This window comes from Leuresthes tenuis, unplaced genomic scaffold (genome assembly GCF_036924035.1).
Source record: "Leuresthes tenuis unplaced genomic scaffold, fLeuTen1.0.hap1 SCAF_2, whole genome shotgun sequence".
In the NCBI taxonomy this organism is placed as follows: domain Eukaryota; kingdom Metazoa; phylum Chordata; class Actinopteri; order Atheriniformes; family Atherinopsidae; genus Leuresthes; species Leuresthes tenuis.
The window spans coordinates 38,264,670-38,282,308 of record NW_027325356.1 but is presented as its reverse complement, the minus strand read 5'-3'; the positions used below and the strand labels follow the sequence as shown (position 1 = coordinate 38,282,308).

At 40.6% G+C, this 17,639-nt stretch overlaps 1 protein-coding gene across 4 annotated transcripts in view; it reads right to left on the bottom strand.

Annotated features, from left to right (window-relative positions):
* Positions 1–17,639, bottom strand: part of LOC140302207 (multiple C2 and transmembrane domain-containing protein 2-like) — a 36,105-nt gene that overhangs the window by 1,993 nt on the left and 16,473 nt on the right. For 2 of the 4 annotated variants that reach the window (XM_072381020.1, XM_072381019.1), the window contains exons 6-20: positions 16,824–16,938; positions 16,665–16,694; positions 14,762–14,932; positions 12,969–13,099; positions 11,895–12,081; positions 10,048–10,141; positions 9,851–9,953; positions 9,638–9,740; positions 9,365–9,466; positions 9,211–9,285; positions 8,201–8,320; positions 4,594–4,707; positions 2,240–2,281; positions 706–815; positions 289–398 (exon numbers count right to left, since the gene is read on the bottom strand). In XM_072381020.1, coding sequence (XP_072237121.1) covers positions 289–398; positions 706–815; positions 2,240–2,281; positions 4,594–4,707; positions 8,201–8,320; positions 9,211–9,285; positions 9,365–9,466; positions 9,638–9,740; positions 9,851–9,953; positions 10,048–10,141; positions 11,895–12,081; positions 12,969–13,099; positions 14,762–14,932; positions 16,665–16,694; positions 16,824–16,938 — 1,607 coding nt within the window. The remainder of the gene's footprint in view (positions 1–288; positions 399–705; positions 816–2,239; positions 2,282–4,593; positions 4,708–8,200; positions 8,321–9,210; positions 9,286–9,364; positions 9,467–9,637; positions 9,741–9,850; positions 9,954–10,047; positions 10,142–11,894; positions 12,082–12,968; positions 13,100–14,761; positions 14,933–16,664; positions 16,695–16,823; positions 16,939–17,639) is intronic. The other 2 variants (XM_072381021.1, XM_072381022.1) reach the window with 2 other exon arrangements.

The window sequence follows — 17,639 nt, the reverse complement described above, 5'->3', positions numbered from 1 at the left end:
GTTTTATTTGGTTGGTAGATTCACAACATTCATACAGTCACTGTAGTCTTTCAGCCAGCAATTTGATCCCGCTACTTTTAATAGTTAGAAGCTGATCGTGTTACGAAGCAGCGAGAAAACTGAAAATCTTAACAGATAAGAAAAAGATTCTTATTAAAGAAGTATAAATAAAAAGGGTGAAGTGGGCAGTATTTTCCAGAGGTGCTGCGCTGCTCCGCTGAAATGTAGGCAGAGAGACGTATACAATAAGACTAAAGAGATGAATCCGTCAACACGTGTGAAACTCACCCCACAACAGAACTATGTAGCGAACAGGGATGAAGTACGTGAGGGCCGCAGCTATGACAAAGACCAGCAAAGCCAGACCAGACAGGAACGGCACCGACCAGTTGAATGTGCTGAAGATTCAAATCAGAAAGTGTCAAGAAAATAGTTTTGTTTCAATTCAGTTTACTGATTACTGATTGTTCTTAAAATACATCATTTTCCGGAGTAATGATCAATTCTAACTGAGCTTTTCTTCTGTCACAGTTAATAATTACAGGAGAGGACAATTTACATCATTTTCAGGATAAAGAACAATTGAAGAAAATGACATAATTACAAACCATTTCATGGTGTGATCACAAACGTGCAATTTCTCCAGTTAAAAACAAATAGCCGACCGAAGTGCGTTGTAAATCATGATGGATTTGAACTTCTTACTTTTTAATCCTCTCCCCGAAGGAGGCGATCTCATCCAGCAGGTTTTGAAGGGTGATGATTGTGTCTTGGACCATGTGGAATTTCTCTATAAGCCCTCTTCTCTCTGACTCCTGTGGCACAAAACAATACAAACAAGCTGCTTGGAAAATGCCAAAAGCCAACATAGTAATCATGAATAGACTGTAAAAAGGTGTCATGGCTTTTCATATTTGAGATTTTGGTGCATTTTTATACAGATTTAATACATTTTTCAGCATGTAGACAAAGGAAGAGCACACTCAGAGATGTGAATAAAAGATGAATGGTGAGAATATAAACTGTGTTATATTTGTATTTTAATACAAGTACTGATGAAAAATTTAAAAATGAATCTTAATGCTTAACAGTAATGCAACTCATGAATTTCCAACCTCTCTTTTTCGCTCTCTATAATGTGTAACCCTGATAAAGGTTGAAAAATAAAAACAGTATAAATAAAATGAACTTTTATTTTATTTATTACACATGTGAAGTAAAATCAGGCCACTTGACAAATTAAATGATCACAATGTTATCAACTCTGTTTATAAACCAACGGAGCCAGTTCAGCTTCGTTAGATGGCTGCGACATTCCCATGACCACAAGTTTGATCTGTTCCAGAAAGTTTAAAGGGGAGGGCTCTTCAGAGAGGGGCTGGACATCACATCATGAAAGAGACTAAGTATTGTTCAGAGGCCGGCCCAGACCTCTGGTGAGAAGATCAACTTTAAAACAAACAGAGAAGAGGAGACTTTCTGGAGGGAGACAAACTTCCAACAGAAACGTGTCCACATCAAACACACGGAGACTAACGGAGGGTTATAGGTCTGAGGAGAGGAGCTGGGCTCTGTGAGGATGGAGGCGAGGCAGGAAGGATATTCCAGATGCACAGTGACTCATAAACCACATGTAAGACAAATCTCACTTCTCCTCACAGCATTATTAATCACCACACTAAAGCTTCTCAGCCATTTCAGGGTCAAGTTCCCACTGGAACCGGAATGAGAAGCACTCCAAATCAGACCTATGCAGGCCTTCCAAAACGCCTACAAAAAACTGCTGTCATTTGGAAGAAGTATTTCATCGCCTAAAAGCATTCAAACACAGTCATCACTAACTTAAAAAGAGCTCAGAAAAAGCATCTCTAAGTGCTGTCATTAGTTCCGTATTGATGGTATTATATGGTATGTTAAGCTCAGGGACTTTCCCAAATGCAGCAGAACCTTTTTCTCCACCCCTCTATTTACATATGAATATGTTATGACAAGTGGAAACAGGTTGGAGAGGTCTTCATTAAGCTTAAATGTCTTTTTCGTAAGCACAAGTTAAAAGTTGTCAGGAATCAAAATGCATCAGAAGATTTAGTGCTGAATAAAGAGCTAAGCAACACACAGCCAGCGATCAGGGAGAAATACTTCTGTCAACATGGGAAATAAAGATAGTTCTCTTCAATTCATCAGCCTACAAAAGTCAGCTGGGAGCAACTAAAAATAAACCTCCCTCAGAGGTACGTACCTTCTCATCATCCTCGTCCTCATCTGCCAAATCCATGCTGTCCTGAAAGAAAAACAGTTGCAATGGAGAGGTGAGATTCAAGGGAATCAAAGATCAGGCTTGGTCTCTGTAACAATGGGACCCTGTATTAACTGCAGTGGCTCAGCAGTGACCCTAAGATTAGCCTCCTGAAACAGACAGCTGACCAACAGGCTGCTGTGTTTGTTTGAAATACACTTACACAGAATATAGTTTAGCAGCTATAATCATCACTATAATATCCGCAGTGATCACTTGCTCAAAGAGACAAACCCATCTAGATATATCCCCTCAGCTCTGGTGAGTGTTTTAGTATCTTTCAGCTCTTTGTTTTGGTTTTCCCTTCAGGAGCTTCACTGGTTTCAAGAGCATCTTACTGCTCTTGACACTTTTTTTTTTTGCATTGCATCCCTGTGGACATAAAAACAATAATAGAAAAAACTTTCAAAGGGTTTGTACAATAATTGCTACAACCACCAAGCAGTAGATAACCAGAGTTAGCGACTAATTAGTGGAGCATTGAGCAGTTGAAGAGCCAGATATATCCCCGAGGAGATCGTTAATGCCAAAAACTGAACTAAAACACTGGCCACTACATGGGCGAGGTGAGAGGAAAAGAAACAACGCTATCTGTACGCTGTTTGCTAAAACAACTTGAATATATTAGCACAGTCTTCAAAGCTTACCTCTGCTGTCCACAGGGGAGCAAAACATAAGTTGCTGTGGACTTAAATCTTTGTGAGCTGGCAAAAATGTATAGAATTACAAAATTTAAGGCATGAGCGCCAAATTTTGCTTTTCATTTTCAAAACATTTAGATTTTTTCACGTAAGCAATTTGCCATAATTATGTGTTTCTTTTTATGTTGGTTAGCAGGACTACTCGACAAAATAATGGATTCACATTAAAATTCAACCAAAGGCGAAGCATGGCTCAAGGCAAAAGTGTTCCACTCCAATCCAGATCCTGATCTGGACCCAGGTTTGTTTTATGTACAACAGACATATGCAGTCTAAAGTAACTTTACACTGGTCAAAATAAAACCAACACCCACTAGAATCTGGCGTTTGAGTACAATGTGAAAGTGTTTAACTGGAGTTTAATCCCACATCAAATGTCTTTTCGATTGGCTGAATTTTTCTTGGCACTGATGCAAACACAACACCCCTGAGAAGTAGTTTCTTGAATTGATCTTTGTCCGTAGCTCATAGAGCACTGCGGATAAATACGATCCTACTGCCAGCGGGAAAGAGTTTAACTGGTTTGTTTTACCAGGTGTACCCGAGATTAAAAACCCATTTCAAAATGCTACTTTTGCTGTAAAAACAGCATCACTCTGTTCTTGTTTTGACTGATTTGAAGTTAATCACTTGTTTTTGTTTTGTTTATTTTTTTAAGACACAATCAGAATTGAGAAATATCGCAGTCAGACTTTACAGTTTGTGACTTTTGGGTAATCTATTTGAGGAACACGCTACAAAGATATACTCCTTTAAAGATACACGATTGTTTCTTATAATGCATTCAGGTGAAGCTTATCATTTGCATCTTTGAATACTTCTGCCCCCAAAACCTAGTGATTACTTTGTTACAGACTTTTGAACCAGTGTTTTGTCCAGAGTTGATGACACTTTAAACACATTGATGATGATTAAATATACTTTAAATACACTAATACAGAACATCACGTTACATAGTAGTAACACTGTTACAGAATTAAATAAAAAAATATTTTCATAACGACTGATAATTTAACATATTCCCTCATTTCTGGATTGTTGGTCTCGATATAATATTAATAGAAAGAAAACCTGATGTTTTGTTTTTATTCTCTTATTAGGACTGCACAGTTGATTTTGAAACATCTTTCGTGGAATTTAAAACATGATAAATTCTCGTTTGAACAATGCTTTGGTTTATATAATCTGACCATCACAGCATTCACCAAATAGAGCTGTTTTTCTACATTGGGCAGAGAATCCTTTTTTGATCAGTGAAACTGAGAGTGGTCACGGTGGGGGGAAAAAGCACCGTGGATAGTGACCTTTTCAGAGCAGAGCGCTAAAGCTTTTTTTTTTCTAACTGTCAAAACAAGAACCGAGCAACAGACCAATTACAGTGCAGAGACTAGACAAAAACTAAAGAGTAGACTATTCAGTGAGCTCTCTGTACTTATGTATTATGTGTTATTTCATTATTATGAGGCCATGTTCGACTTGTTGCTATGGGAACATACCAACTTCTAATTATGTGCTTTCGGCGGCCGTTTGTCTACTAAATAAAGAAAAAGGAGTGTGAATGGCAGGTCAAGGCTGATGAAGGTGCTCTGGACTTACCAGGTCCTGACTGACACGTCCAGAGCGGATCTGGAGGTAGTTCCATGAGATGAGCAGGACCAAGAAGAAGGGCAGCATGTAAAACTCCCAGTACCACACTGTCACGAGAAAAATCTGCAGGCAGAGGGTGAAGAGGTCAGTGAGGAGATGAAGGAGGAGGAACCTTTAGATCACATCCTAAATTCTTGATAGCTACCGGCTGATGACATCTGCAACCAAACGCCTAAGTTTTGGTCTGAAGATGAAGACTAAAGCCCTGATCGGCATGTGCTGTGCGGTACGGCCAATCAGCTCAGTTGCACTAACCCAGTCTCCACTTCATCCTCAGCATATCTGTTGACTTAAGCTACATACGTTTAATTGCAACTCATTCTTACTACATCAAAGTTAACTGCTTCCCTGCAACTATGGGGAGACCGTCTGTGAATATCATCAACATCCAGAGAATAGAATGGAACAGAATAGAATAGAATAGAAAAATACTTTATCAAAATGAGTCAAGTAGCTCAAAATTTGTACTTTTTAAAACAATATATATATATATATTTACAATGATTTTATATTAGAACAATAACGACAATAATAATATTGATAAATGAATATATAAATAAATCAATTTGAGCAAAAACAGCAAAGTCAGCAGTCGCTGTTAAAAAGCCTTATGGCTGTGGGGACAAAGGACCTCCTGAACCTCTCAGTCCTGCAGCGCAGTGAGATGAGCCTCGACCTGCCAGGATGCTGTGGAAAGGATGTTTACTGTTCTCCAAAACAAAATAGAATTTCCTCCTCATCCATTGCTCCACCACAGCCCTGAGAGGGTCTCATCTTCTGCCCACTACAGAACTGGCGTTTTTTGTCCAGGCGCCTCCAGTTTTATAATGTCACATGCGACAAAAATCCAACTAATGTGTGAGACTCGGGTAAAACAGATGAAAAAGTAATACAGCCTGTAATGTTTCAATTTAATCTGGAAAATCTGAAATAAATAAGAAATATATACACGCACACACATACACACAAAGATCATCCTGTCAGACAGGCAGCACAGGCCACAGCAGCAGTGAACCAAAAGATGTCGGAAGTTTGGTTTTTTTCTAAATACATTAATAAAAAGTTAACATCTGGTAAAGACATAATTCTTCTGAGGCACCAACTGACATAAAATATATCTGATCAGACCCCTCACCTCCACAGCCACCACCACCATCAGCTTTAACGTGCAAAGGCCAAGCACACTCTTGTCTGTGTTATCACAAGCCAAAACGGAGCCTGGGAGAGGAGATGAAACCAGTTCCTTCACCGGGAGGGTTATGTTTTATTAGTCAGGACTGTAATGACTGAGGAACTCAGGAGTGTGGGGAAAACCAAGTCACGCTTTAGTGGAAATGTATACTCAGCCCATAAAGATCGTGATAATTGCAGCTCCTTTCAGCTTGAGAGGCATTACACAGCCTTCAACAGCAAAAAGGGGCTCTGGGAATACAATCCAGATCACAGAAAACTTAACAACAAAAAAAAGCTGGGAGAGCTACTGAACTGGAGGGATGGAGAGATTAGACGAATAGCAGCAGGATTTCCACATGAATTTCTTTTTTGGTGGTGGTGGGCGAGTGGGGGAGGGGTGCGGATTTTGTTTGTCACAAATCAGTTCAAGTCATTCATTGTTTTCAAGTGTGCAATGTGAGTTAACTTTCCTGGACTAAAGTTAAATGTAATGTAACAATCACAGTGAAGACTAATGCACATCAACAGACTCAAGCCTGACAGCCAGCAGCTTCTGATGTTAAAAAAATGACATTTCCTGGTGGACAATGAAGGACAGATTTGTACATTCAGCACTGGATGACATATCACCGTTTATGCTTATGTCACAGGTGAGTACGTTGCCTAAGGGCCAAAGCTTTACTTTTTAGGTAGTGATTTGTCTTTTTCTGGAATTCAAGGACCAGACCGAGGCAGTGTGGTGTACATGGTAAATCATTCTTAGATACTGGAAGGTGCCAGTAGATCACCCCTGTCGGGCGTCAGTTACAGAGACTGGAAATGTGGAAACATACACATGTTTTACTAATAGATCGTCTGTGAGCTCATGAGGCGGAAGCACACTGAGAAGACAGATTTTCGTGTTGGATGGAAATTCTTAGTGATCCCACCTACCGTTTGGGTGAGGCGAGGGATGAGAAAGGAAAAGTGGGGAAGTGCTATTTGGATACAGGGTGCATCTTTGTTTTAATTTACAGTAGATAACAGAAAGAAATAATATAAAAAATGAGTTTTTTTCAACAAAGTGGCGGTATGTGACTGAGTTCAGTTCAGTGGTAACGCTGGCAGGACTGAGGCTTCTCACAGATATAACCGGCGCCTACGGATGCATGCTGTATCAGCTCTGTCTGTCTGACAGCCGGCAGATGGTTCGTCACCGTATCCTGTCACGGAGAGTGAAGCTTTGATTCATTATGCTTGTGTGGTGGTATTAAGAAGCCATTTATTTCTTCTCACTGAGGCTTGAAAAGGCATCGGGCATTAGTGTGAAAACATGAGTACAGATGGTACTGTCTTTCAAATGCCGACATGCAGTGGGTAGACGCGTGTGTACGTCGCGCGCTTGTTCTTGCTTGTATGATTTCTATTTCAGTATACTGAGCTGTCAGGTAAAAAAAAAAAATTAAAAATATATATATATATATATATATATATATATATATATTACGTCCAATAATCAGCAGCACATGTACAGTACATGATGGGGAAGGAAGATTATTCTTACGATTTTAATTAATTGTATTTTGCTATGGATGTAAAGAACACACTAGCCTCTGATCCCATTAAGGTCGATGTAGTTTATGTCAATTTAATCCAAACGTATAACTAAATGCACGGCTCACAGTAAAAAACAATTTTCGCAGCAAACTGAACAAACTGTGCTACTGGCTGCCATACAGTGTCTTATCAGTCTTCCAGGAGAATCATTCAACGGAGAACAAAATGTTAGTGCCACCTACAGGACTGGAGCCGTAAAAACAAAAGGAACTCTCCATGACCTTGATTGCCTGAATAGTTAATGAACGACTTGCTGTGTGCCATTTTTATCGGCCGGATCTGTGAGAGAGTAAAGATGAAAAGATCCACACACACTTCACTTTGCAGTTTATGGACAGGTTAAAAGGCTACCTTCATGCTTCCGTCTTCACACACTTGTATTCAACAATAACAGGAAGGACAATCAGCCTTATCAGAAGAGTCAGTTAATTGAACCTCTGTTGTTATAATGGGGTCCAGATCAAACCAGTACAGACTGGACAGAGGGTTAATGAGTTGTCAGGGAAGCAGAACAAAAATAGACTATCTGGTTTCCACTGGGACTTTACTCTCTCCAGCTGAGGCTTAACTCCGCATCCAGGAGACAAGCAACACTGAAAGCGTCCACTCCAACAAAGAGCCAGGGCGAAGCCTGTGTTTCTGCTGAGTCCAATACTGCAATGATTAAGATTCTCTCTGGGAGAGTTCAAGTAGGGGTTGGCCAGACTGCAGTTGTGTTCCACAGCCTTGAAGGGAAAACAAGAGGGAAACGCAGATAGTATGTTGAAAAGCAGTTAAAGCACTTTACCAGGAAGGCTAGCAGGCTCCTCTGAACGCTCTCCCACTGGAAGCAGCTTTTGATGTACTGCAGAGTCGACATGATAGCCCTGTAAAGGGTCTTAACGCGCAGCACGTTCCTGGCCAGAGCCTGAAAGAGAAAGGTAATAAACAAAAAAAGCAAATAAATACTGAAACAGATTCAGATTCAGTTCAGGATGTTTTAAATGAGTATGGAGTTTGTAAGACGCTCCAGTCATGCTGAGCTCCAGTCAGTCGGCTAGCGAAGCAGCAAGAGTGTGGTGTGTTTCGGCATGTGTCCTTGTGGTCAGGGGGGCAAGTCAAAAATGTCAGTAATCTGACCTGATTTTGTGAAATAAGACTTACAATATTAAAACAGGCCGAAAACATTCACGTTACAAGCCGAGTCTTCCGTTTGTGAGCCAAATTTGGCGTTAGCGAGCAATGTATTGTCTGACAACAATGAGTCTTTGTGGGAAGCACAGACAGTCAGGCACCCTGTCTCGCACCCTGTCTTGCACACTGTATATCAAACTAATGTAGCAGAACAGTGAGCAAGAATTCAGTCACAGTTGGGCTCAATTAAAGCTCAGTTCAGCCAAATCAGGCAAATTTTTACTGTATGTTTACTACTACGAGTTCATTTGAGAAAATGTGTTTGCATTAAAACACAAATACAATTTGTCCTCCGACTCTGTTGTTATTAGTTCCTTTTTTTGTTTGAAGTTTGAGTTGTTCAAACACATTATTTTCAGTTCCAATTAGTCTGCTAATTATTTTCCTGATTAAACAGCTACCTGTTTGATTAATAAAATGTCAGTTCTTTTAGAACGGGTGACATTTTTCTTTAAAGCTTTGGGTAAATCAAACATTTATTTAATAAATCACTTATGGTTAAAAAAGTTTCAGTAAATTCCACCAGGTAGTAAATCAAATAACCTAAAATCAAAAATCCAATATGCCATGTGCGTTGGCATGCAAGAACGGGGATTTCTCAACTTTATCAAGACGGTGTCAAACCTTTTTTGAGAATTTGGGATTATCCTCAACGAAGCTCCTCTCGATTGGCTGGAAGGTTCTTATACTTGCTCTAACCTGACAAAAAACAGTTAATAAGTGTGAGATGCAGAAAGAATGTCCCTGTTTCTTCACAGCAAGGTGAACTTTTACTTACAGGGTTAAAAATAAGCTGCAGCTCCAGAGTGATGCTCCCCTTCGACAGCCCACCTAAGTCCTCCTTCTTCAGAGGGAAGGCAGTCTGTTGTCCCCTGCGGATCTGCAGGACAGAAAGGGCATCAGGTGCTGAACTCAGCCATGAACCTGACTATCAGTCACGCTAGATTACATCTTAGCAAGTCCTCAGCCCACTGAAGTGTTATTGCCCTCTTCACTTTAATTTAGTGTAAATAGATTAGTCTATTGTCTGCATCAGTGAGGTAGTGTGTACCGAGAGGAGGGGAATGGCAACTCTTCCTAGAAAGTCTGGCGCCTTGTCTCCATCGTCATCAAAAAGAGTCACAACCAGAACATCATGAATGTCTTTGACGGGGCTACAGAGGCAAACAAGGAGGTCAGATACAAACATACCGGCACACAACAATACATCCCGTTTGGTCAGTTTGAAGAGAAAAAGTCAAATGATGTGGTTGCTCAAACTAACAATGTGAAGACTTGCTTCCACTCTGGGTTGAGGCTTTTATAGACCGTGTGAGTCTGCAGTCTGTCGTTCCCAAGTTCCAACACACAGAAAGGGTCACTCTTCCCTGCCGAACATAACACAAAACACGTTAAACAACAAACACCCCTGTGGGCTTTTAATTCTTAAGACAGTAAAAAAAATCCAAATGAGTGAAATACCATTTAAATCAGCGGCCATCAGATCTGCAGCCTTCAGAACTTTGACTTGAAGGAAACCAATATCATTTAGGTTCTTCAGGGTCCTTTTTAAACGCTGAGGAGACAAAAAGCAGATGAGGGTTAGGTGAGGTTTGGAAGCTCATAAAAATAATTAAAGAGAGCAAATCTCAACACATACAACATAATGTTCTTTATCTGTTGTTATTAATGGGAAAATATAACAAGTATCTGGAGGATTTCTCACATGGAGTAACATATAAATAATAAAAAGTCCCTGCAAGTCTATTTTCCACAAAACGTTCAATACAGAGCAGTCTATAATTGTAACTGCACAGCAACTGACAGTAAATCCATATAAATGCTCACCGTGACAAATTAAACATCACCAGCACGATTCAAGTCACTGCATGTAAAATCAGACTCCTCTGGGCACATCTTTGCAAATTTTGCATGTACAAACTGCCACAGTACTTAACACGGAAGCTTTTCATAACAACATTTAAGGTAGATTGTAATGGGGTGGTTTCTCCAAAGCAGTATTTACTCGCTCTTCGTTTCTGTGCATCAAGTGTAGTTCACCCACTGGGTGCATGTGACCCCTGCCTACTATTCCGTGTATATCCTCTCAGAGAAACCTTATTTCTGTGAAGAGATCTCTCAGCATTAAGAAGAATGACACCCAGTTCACGAAACCACGTCTTAGTCTTAAAACAGATGAAGCAGAAATGACTGTTTCAGACTCTCAGCACATTACCGGGCAGATGCTGCCATCTCTTGGCCCTTCAACACAGCACAAAAGAGCTAAAAAAAAAACAAAGAAACCTCACAGTGTAATTTTACACTCTGATTACCAGTTTAATTAGGGGGTTGTTTTAATCTTATCACAAAATATAAACATGTTTGATCCATAACTGACTTGCCTTCTTTCTTGCTATGATCGGACAGACTCTCTAAGACAGGCTTATTAAGGGTTCTTAAAAGAAACTGAGCTCCTTCAGAGCCAAGGTCCTCTTTCAACATTCACAGTCTGTACTGTGAGGAGGACAGCAAAAAATATTAACAATGTAAACAGACACACACTCCTACGGTTATCAGGAACTCCTGAACTGTTTTTATCTTCTTTTATCCAATCAGCCATGGTAGAAGATCCTTGTACATGGTCACAGTGCAATGGATAAAAGCCAGCAGATTAGGGTCAGGAAGTTCAGTTAATGCTCTCATCAAGCTGAGTCTCACTGTGAGTGTGGTATAATTGTTGGAGGCAGACAGACTGGTTTAAGAGGTTGTGAAAATGCTGATCTCCTGGGAGTTCCATGTACAGCAGTGTCTAGAGTCCAGCTGAAGACTGGAAATGTGTAGCCTGGTCTGATAAATCTCAATTTCCATAAAGGCTGCAGATGGCAGGCTCAGAGTTTGGCATCAGAAGCATGAATTCGTGGAGCCAACCTGCCTTGCATCAATAGTCCACGCTGCTGCTGACGATCTAGTGGTGTGGGCAATGCTTTTCTGGCACTCTTTGTGACCTTTATTACCATTCAAACATGGATTGAATGCCACGGCCCATCTTAATATTGCTGCTGACCATTTGCATCCTTTCATAGCCACACTTTGCCATCTTCTGATGGTTGCTTCTAGCAGCGCAGTCAATCTACAGCCAGTTGAACATCTTTCTAATGTCATAGAATTGGAGAAATCTGCATAAACTATGAGATGCCATCATTTCAGAATCCATGACAACAAAAACTGAAACTGTTCTGACAGCATTCGATGTTAGTATGGTGCTTCAAACAATAATGGCTCGTGAAGTGCTGCAACTATGCAATACAGACAGAAGTGAAGATACTGACATAGTTGTCCAGCTGTGTCTGTTGTTCGGCGGGTTCATCAAGAGGTGCTGCGCAGAGGTCGGAGATGGAAACACCGCTGCACGTGTTCAGCTTGAGCAGGAAGATCAGGCGTCCTCTGCCCTGTTCCAGTGTGTGTGTGAACACCTGCCTCTGATTTAAGGGAACCTTGAACAGGTCCACTTCACACCTGCACAAACACACAAACAGTTTCAGACGTGGACACAAAGATTGAGAGCTCATCCTGCGTTCAGTAGGTTGGTCTGCAAAGACGAACCCTTTTTCAGAATATGAACAGAAATACTAACTAAAATCAATGCTCTATTTTCAATTATTCTGACTTTGTCCAACCTAACTTGGTTCAAATTTCTAGACTCTAAACACGAAAATTAAACAGGCCAGCCGACAAAAGTCAAAATCACAAAACAAATAGGCCCCAAGGTTTAGTGTTTACGTCTTTACTCTGAACAATCCAATGCATTAAGCATATTAAAATGGTTTCCTGACAGCTACTCAGAAAACATCGGGTTAGAAATAAAATGAACAGTCTGTGGAGACATTTTGATTTTAGGTTTACTACATTAAATCACTTTGATGTTTCAAATCAAAACAACAGCAAACGATCCGGACATTCTGTCAGAGGTCACAAAAAAGGGGCAAACCCCACCCTTCTTCTTCCACATATGCTCCCGTCGGAATTAAGCCTGGTTTTGCACCAAACAACAAGGAAGTTTCACATCTGAATTGTACAAGCAATTATATGTTTGACATATGATTCATGTTAAACCCCAGGCTTGTTCTAATCTGGGTCCAGAGATAGCCCTTTATGGATGAAAAAAAAAAAAAGTCAAGCACTGGCCCTCCTCCTTCAGATTCATAACTACTTAACATCTATTCATCAAAAATAAAACTCATCTTTAAAATATGCTCAATTTATATCTCAATCTTACAAAACATGTTTTTCGCCCCCCCCGCAAGGGTTTCTTCTGTCTTGTAGAACAATACATGTAATTTAGTTCTGCAATTCTGAAAAGAACAGACAAACAATAAACAGATTCAAAGAGCTGAGAGACTCACGTCCCCAAGCATTCCTCAGTCCGTCGTCCCTCCTTGGACCAGAGCTCCACCTCCAGGATTTGAGAACCGTCCAAGAATTGTTTGAGGGTGAATTTTTCTCTCCACTGAGGATTGGGCACATGTGACTGATTCTGAACCAGACAGAGCATGAAACAACAAAACTGAGTCAGATCCATGCAAAGATAGTGTGGATACTACCCAATATGGCAGCACAGTAAAAATGTGTGGAAGGACAAAGGGAGGAGCTGGGACTGAGCTTTTCAGTCAGTCATCAAAGGTGAACTTTTGATGTGCAATGGATGATGTTATTTGACAAAAGTACAATGATCACTGACAGAGACCGCGCAGCCAGCAGTGCAACAAAGTGAACATCAGCATTCGACTTCATCCACCTGCCACCATAAGCAGAACGCAGACACTGAATTACATCAAGTTAATGTTGCGTCTCTCCTTGAGCTTGAAATTCTTTTTCTAGGAATGCTCTTTTATATAATCTTACATACATGATGGTTTTCTTGATCAGAGACTATAAAGGCATTAATTCCATAGCTTTTTCACAATTGAAGAGATTACTAACTCTTGTACTGACTGCAGGCCTCGTTGAGCATCATCATCATCAAAAGCACAGCTAACTATTTATTCACTAACTGCATTCAAATGGTGGTGAATGGGAAAATTAGGCTTACTTAGTTACTTTCATGTAAACTCAGACTGATGCAGAGATTACGGCTCTGTGGGGCCACACCATCTGTTACACGACACCTGTCTCTTCACGTGGCCTCAGGAGAGTTCTTTCTGGCTGCATGTATAGGTAGTTGTCATGCTGCAGAATGAATCTGACTTCAGCACTGGTTGCATGCCTCCTTGATTTTGTAGCCTGACAGATTAAGACGTCAGCATTTAGGAGACCGAACTCACAACTCAGTTTGCAGAAGCAGCCCCAGAGCTGCAAAGACCCACTGTCCTGCTTTACTGAGATCAGCAGAACTCACAGAACTCTGCAGGAGCTCAGCATTCAAACTACTCTCTGTCAGCACAAAATATTTGAGTTCAGGTTGATTAAAATTGTGTAGAAAACCAGGACACACCTGTTTGCTCTCAGACTTCTACCCGAGAACCCGCTGAAGATGTAAGATGATAACACAGTTGCTGTGCTCACTCTAGCTGAGGAGTAACTTTATCATTTAGTCATCTATTTTCTTTCAGTTAACTGTCCTCCACACAATCTTATCCTCATGCTCGTCTCAGTTAGAGATCTCATCTCTCCCCAAATATTTCAAATAATTTTTGTAGAGGGAATAAAAAGATGCCAAAAAACCTTTGCACAATACCCCAGATGAATAAATGTACTATGTAACCTGCATGATGTGTAAATCTGTCCGGCATTTTTTCAGAGCTAGTTCGACTGCATGGACCGAAATCTTATTTCAGCAATGTAATGGCTTTAAAGTGAGATACAACCTTTCTCCCCGAGTGCATTTTTAAAAATGTTTCATGCCTTCTTTTCTTCTAATGTCTCTGTGAGATTAATTTATCCAGAGCAACTAGGAACATTCGCACAAACCGTGGGGTTACTCCTCCATAACAAAGTTATTCAACCAAGTTGTGTAAAAATTGGGAACACGGTAAAGTCAGGCCAATAAAGACTTAAGTGATGGAAGGATGAAAATAAGGGACGGAGAAAAGGACTTTAGAAGAAGAAAGATGGGGTTAAACGGTAGAGGAAATACAGTAAGTTTAGGGAAAACCAGGGCACATGGAGAGAAAGAGGGAGCTGGAAGAGATGTGGGTACCTTGCTTTTATACTGCTGCTCTCCAAGTCTGAAGCGAACGAAGAGCTGACCTGTCTGCGAGTCCACTGGCAGCTCCTGACCCCCGACCAGCGTCACTGTTACCACAGACGTCCACAGCTGACTCTTCTTTAGCGTGTCTGACAAACGAACACTCTGAGGTGTCCCTCCAGACTGCAGGATACAGTTAGGGAACAAACAGGAAGAGGGGTAAAAAGGGTAAAAGAAGGAAGCAAGGGATACAAAAGCAAAAAATAACTGAATCAAACTAAACAGCATTTCTTTTTAGCAAAGCAGAAAAAAAAACTAAAGTAGTGCGTTGAATGAACTGGGTACTGCACTTATAAAGCAAAAAAATCAGCAACATGCTTTAAATCGCTGCTCTGAAAACTATGACATGAACCATTAGAACACAGCTGAATGAAACGGTATCATCTCTCCTTTCCTGTGAACGATAATGACTCTGATCCTTCATTTCTCTGAGAGATTAGAAAAAGTCTGATGTAGCGACAAAAAAAGTCTCTCTATTGCATTTTTAATGCAGAACCCGAGGACACGATGCTGCACTGAGATTCATTTAATCCACATTTAACTCGCAGATTCCACACTGCAGGCAGAAAGTCAGGTTTCAGTTTCCATGTCACACTGCACGTTGACATTTAACCGAACTCCTGCTCAGTAGGCAACACCTCCACACACAGTGGATGAATGTGGTCAATAAGCATGTAGAAGCAGTTTCTGACTAGTCCTCAGAATGAGCAAAGATAGCAGGTGTGATTTTTGTTGTGATGCACTGCACAGGACAGGGTGCAGGAAGTGCTAAGCAAGCACACATTCAGCAGCTGCTCTGTGGGTGGAAACCCCTCATCAGTGAGAAATCACAACACAGCAGTCACGCTTTTAATGCCATTTTAGATTTTTGTCATTAGCATGTTTGTAATTGTCTGTTGTGCCATTCTGCCTGCGCTGATCTTCACAATGTTGTTTAATTTTTAAAAGCAATGCTGTAAAATTTTGGTATGAATGTTCCATTTAAAAACTTTACAAACAATTATGAAATTTCATTAAAGCCAAGTTCAATCAAGGAGATTTTAGGCCTTCAGGATTTTAAGATTTTGCCAAACTGCAGAAATGAACAAATTAAGTCTGCAGTTATCAATCACTGTGAGTTAATATTTCAAAGACGTGATTTATGAGAATCATGGACATGTCCCAGTCCCCCACCGAATATTGGACATTTATATATTGAGGGCAAGTGACGGGGTCTGGGACATGACAAGGGGAAACCCAGAAAAAGGGAGTAACACACATATAACAAACATGACAGAGAACATGGAGAACGAACTGAGCAAGATTTGGTTAAACGCTGGCAAGAGCAGCCATGCTTCTGATGTTTGCAGTGTGTGATATTCAGACAGACTCCCAAAAAACAGGCCATGACAAGAAACTGCTCGTTCTCTTTAACAAACAGGTGAGCAAAACAGATTGAAACACCATGAGCTAATTGTATCATGGTGTCATAAAAAGGAGAAAAAAAGTGAGAGAAACTGGTCTGCATGACAGCTGCAACTGCTTGATAAAGACCAAGCAGACAAGTCTGGGGAAAAACACGTCTGCATTCTAAAATGTGGTGATTTGCTGCCCTCTTGTGACAAGAAATATGCAGATATATCAGTACAGGTAACTGCCAAAAGAGAGGGAATCCAAACGGGAACTAATTCTACTCCTTATGGAGGCAGCATCTGAGCACGATGGAATGTTAAATCAATACTGGAGGGACTGTGTTTAATCATATTTTTCCAATGAACTCTCTCTTTTCTATTTGACAGATATCTGTATAATGCAGACCAAAGTAAATATCACTTAATGTCTGTCTGGTGTGTTCCCTCCACCATGCATGCCTTACCCTACTACTTCGTTTTCGTGGCCACTTCTGCTGCCAGGAGCATGCATATTAGGTGCAAAACAAAATGACACTGTGGTTAGTATGCCATAGACAGAAACAGTACAACAAATGCAGTGCAAACGAACACATGCAGTTAATACACCTGGGGGCTTGCCATACATTGCCTTTCTTGCTGTCTCCATTTCTCAGTGAGAGACTCATGTCGACCAGCACGACGCCCATGTCCTCCTCCAGGCTGTTTGGGTCATCCAGCGCCAGAGACAGCTCATTGACCCTGAGATAAGGTGAATTTCAGCCTCACTTAAGTTAAACACATCAACACCAGAGATGGGCGGTCATGTACCATGAAGGATTCAGTACATGAGCAGAGCTTAAGACCAAGCACATCATGTTTCACTTAGATAGAAAAAACTAACCAGCGGTGTTCTCCTATTAAACATGGAGCCACTCAGCTGGAGAGGATGTGGGTTATGAGGGTTCTGTAGGTTGTGGAGGCTGGCGCGATATTGGTAACAACACAGTTCTAATGCAATAGAACACAGAAGGGTTCTCTTACCGTATTTTTTTAGTGACACATTTTAAAGAGTTAGCTACTCAGTTAGCTGTATTAGCTTGTAATAGAGGGGTGTCCAGATTTATCATGCAGCCCTTCCTCAGCTTAAAGTGTCATTGAGCAAGTGGAAACCCTGCAAACCCCAACTGTTGGTGCATTATGTACTTTTATTCCACACTTTGCACGCTAAATGCCAGGGCTTCTCAAATAAAAACCTCTCTTTCTTAAATGATATTCTTACAGTTTCTTTTCTCAGTGAAGCCACCACCGCATTGCTAATATTATTTAATTAGCACTTTCTTCTAAACTGAATTTCAGCACTTTTAAGCTAGGTGCAACACTTAATAAGTGATACTAATAAGTGGACTGGGTTAAGACAGTGACTGACCTTAGCTTAGTGCACACAACTAATGGTTGTTCGA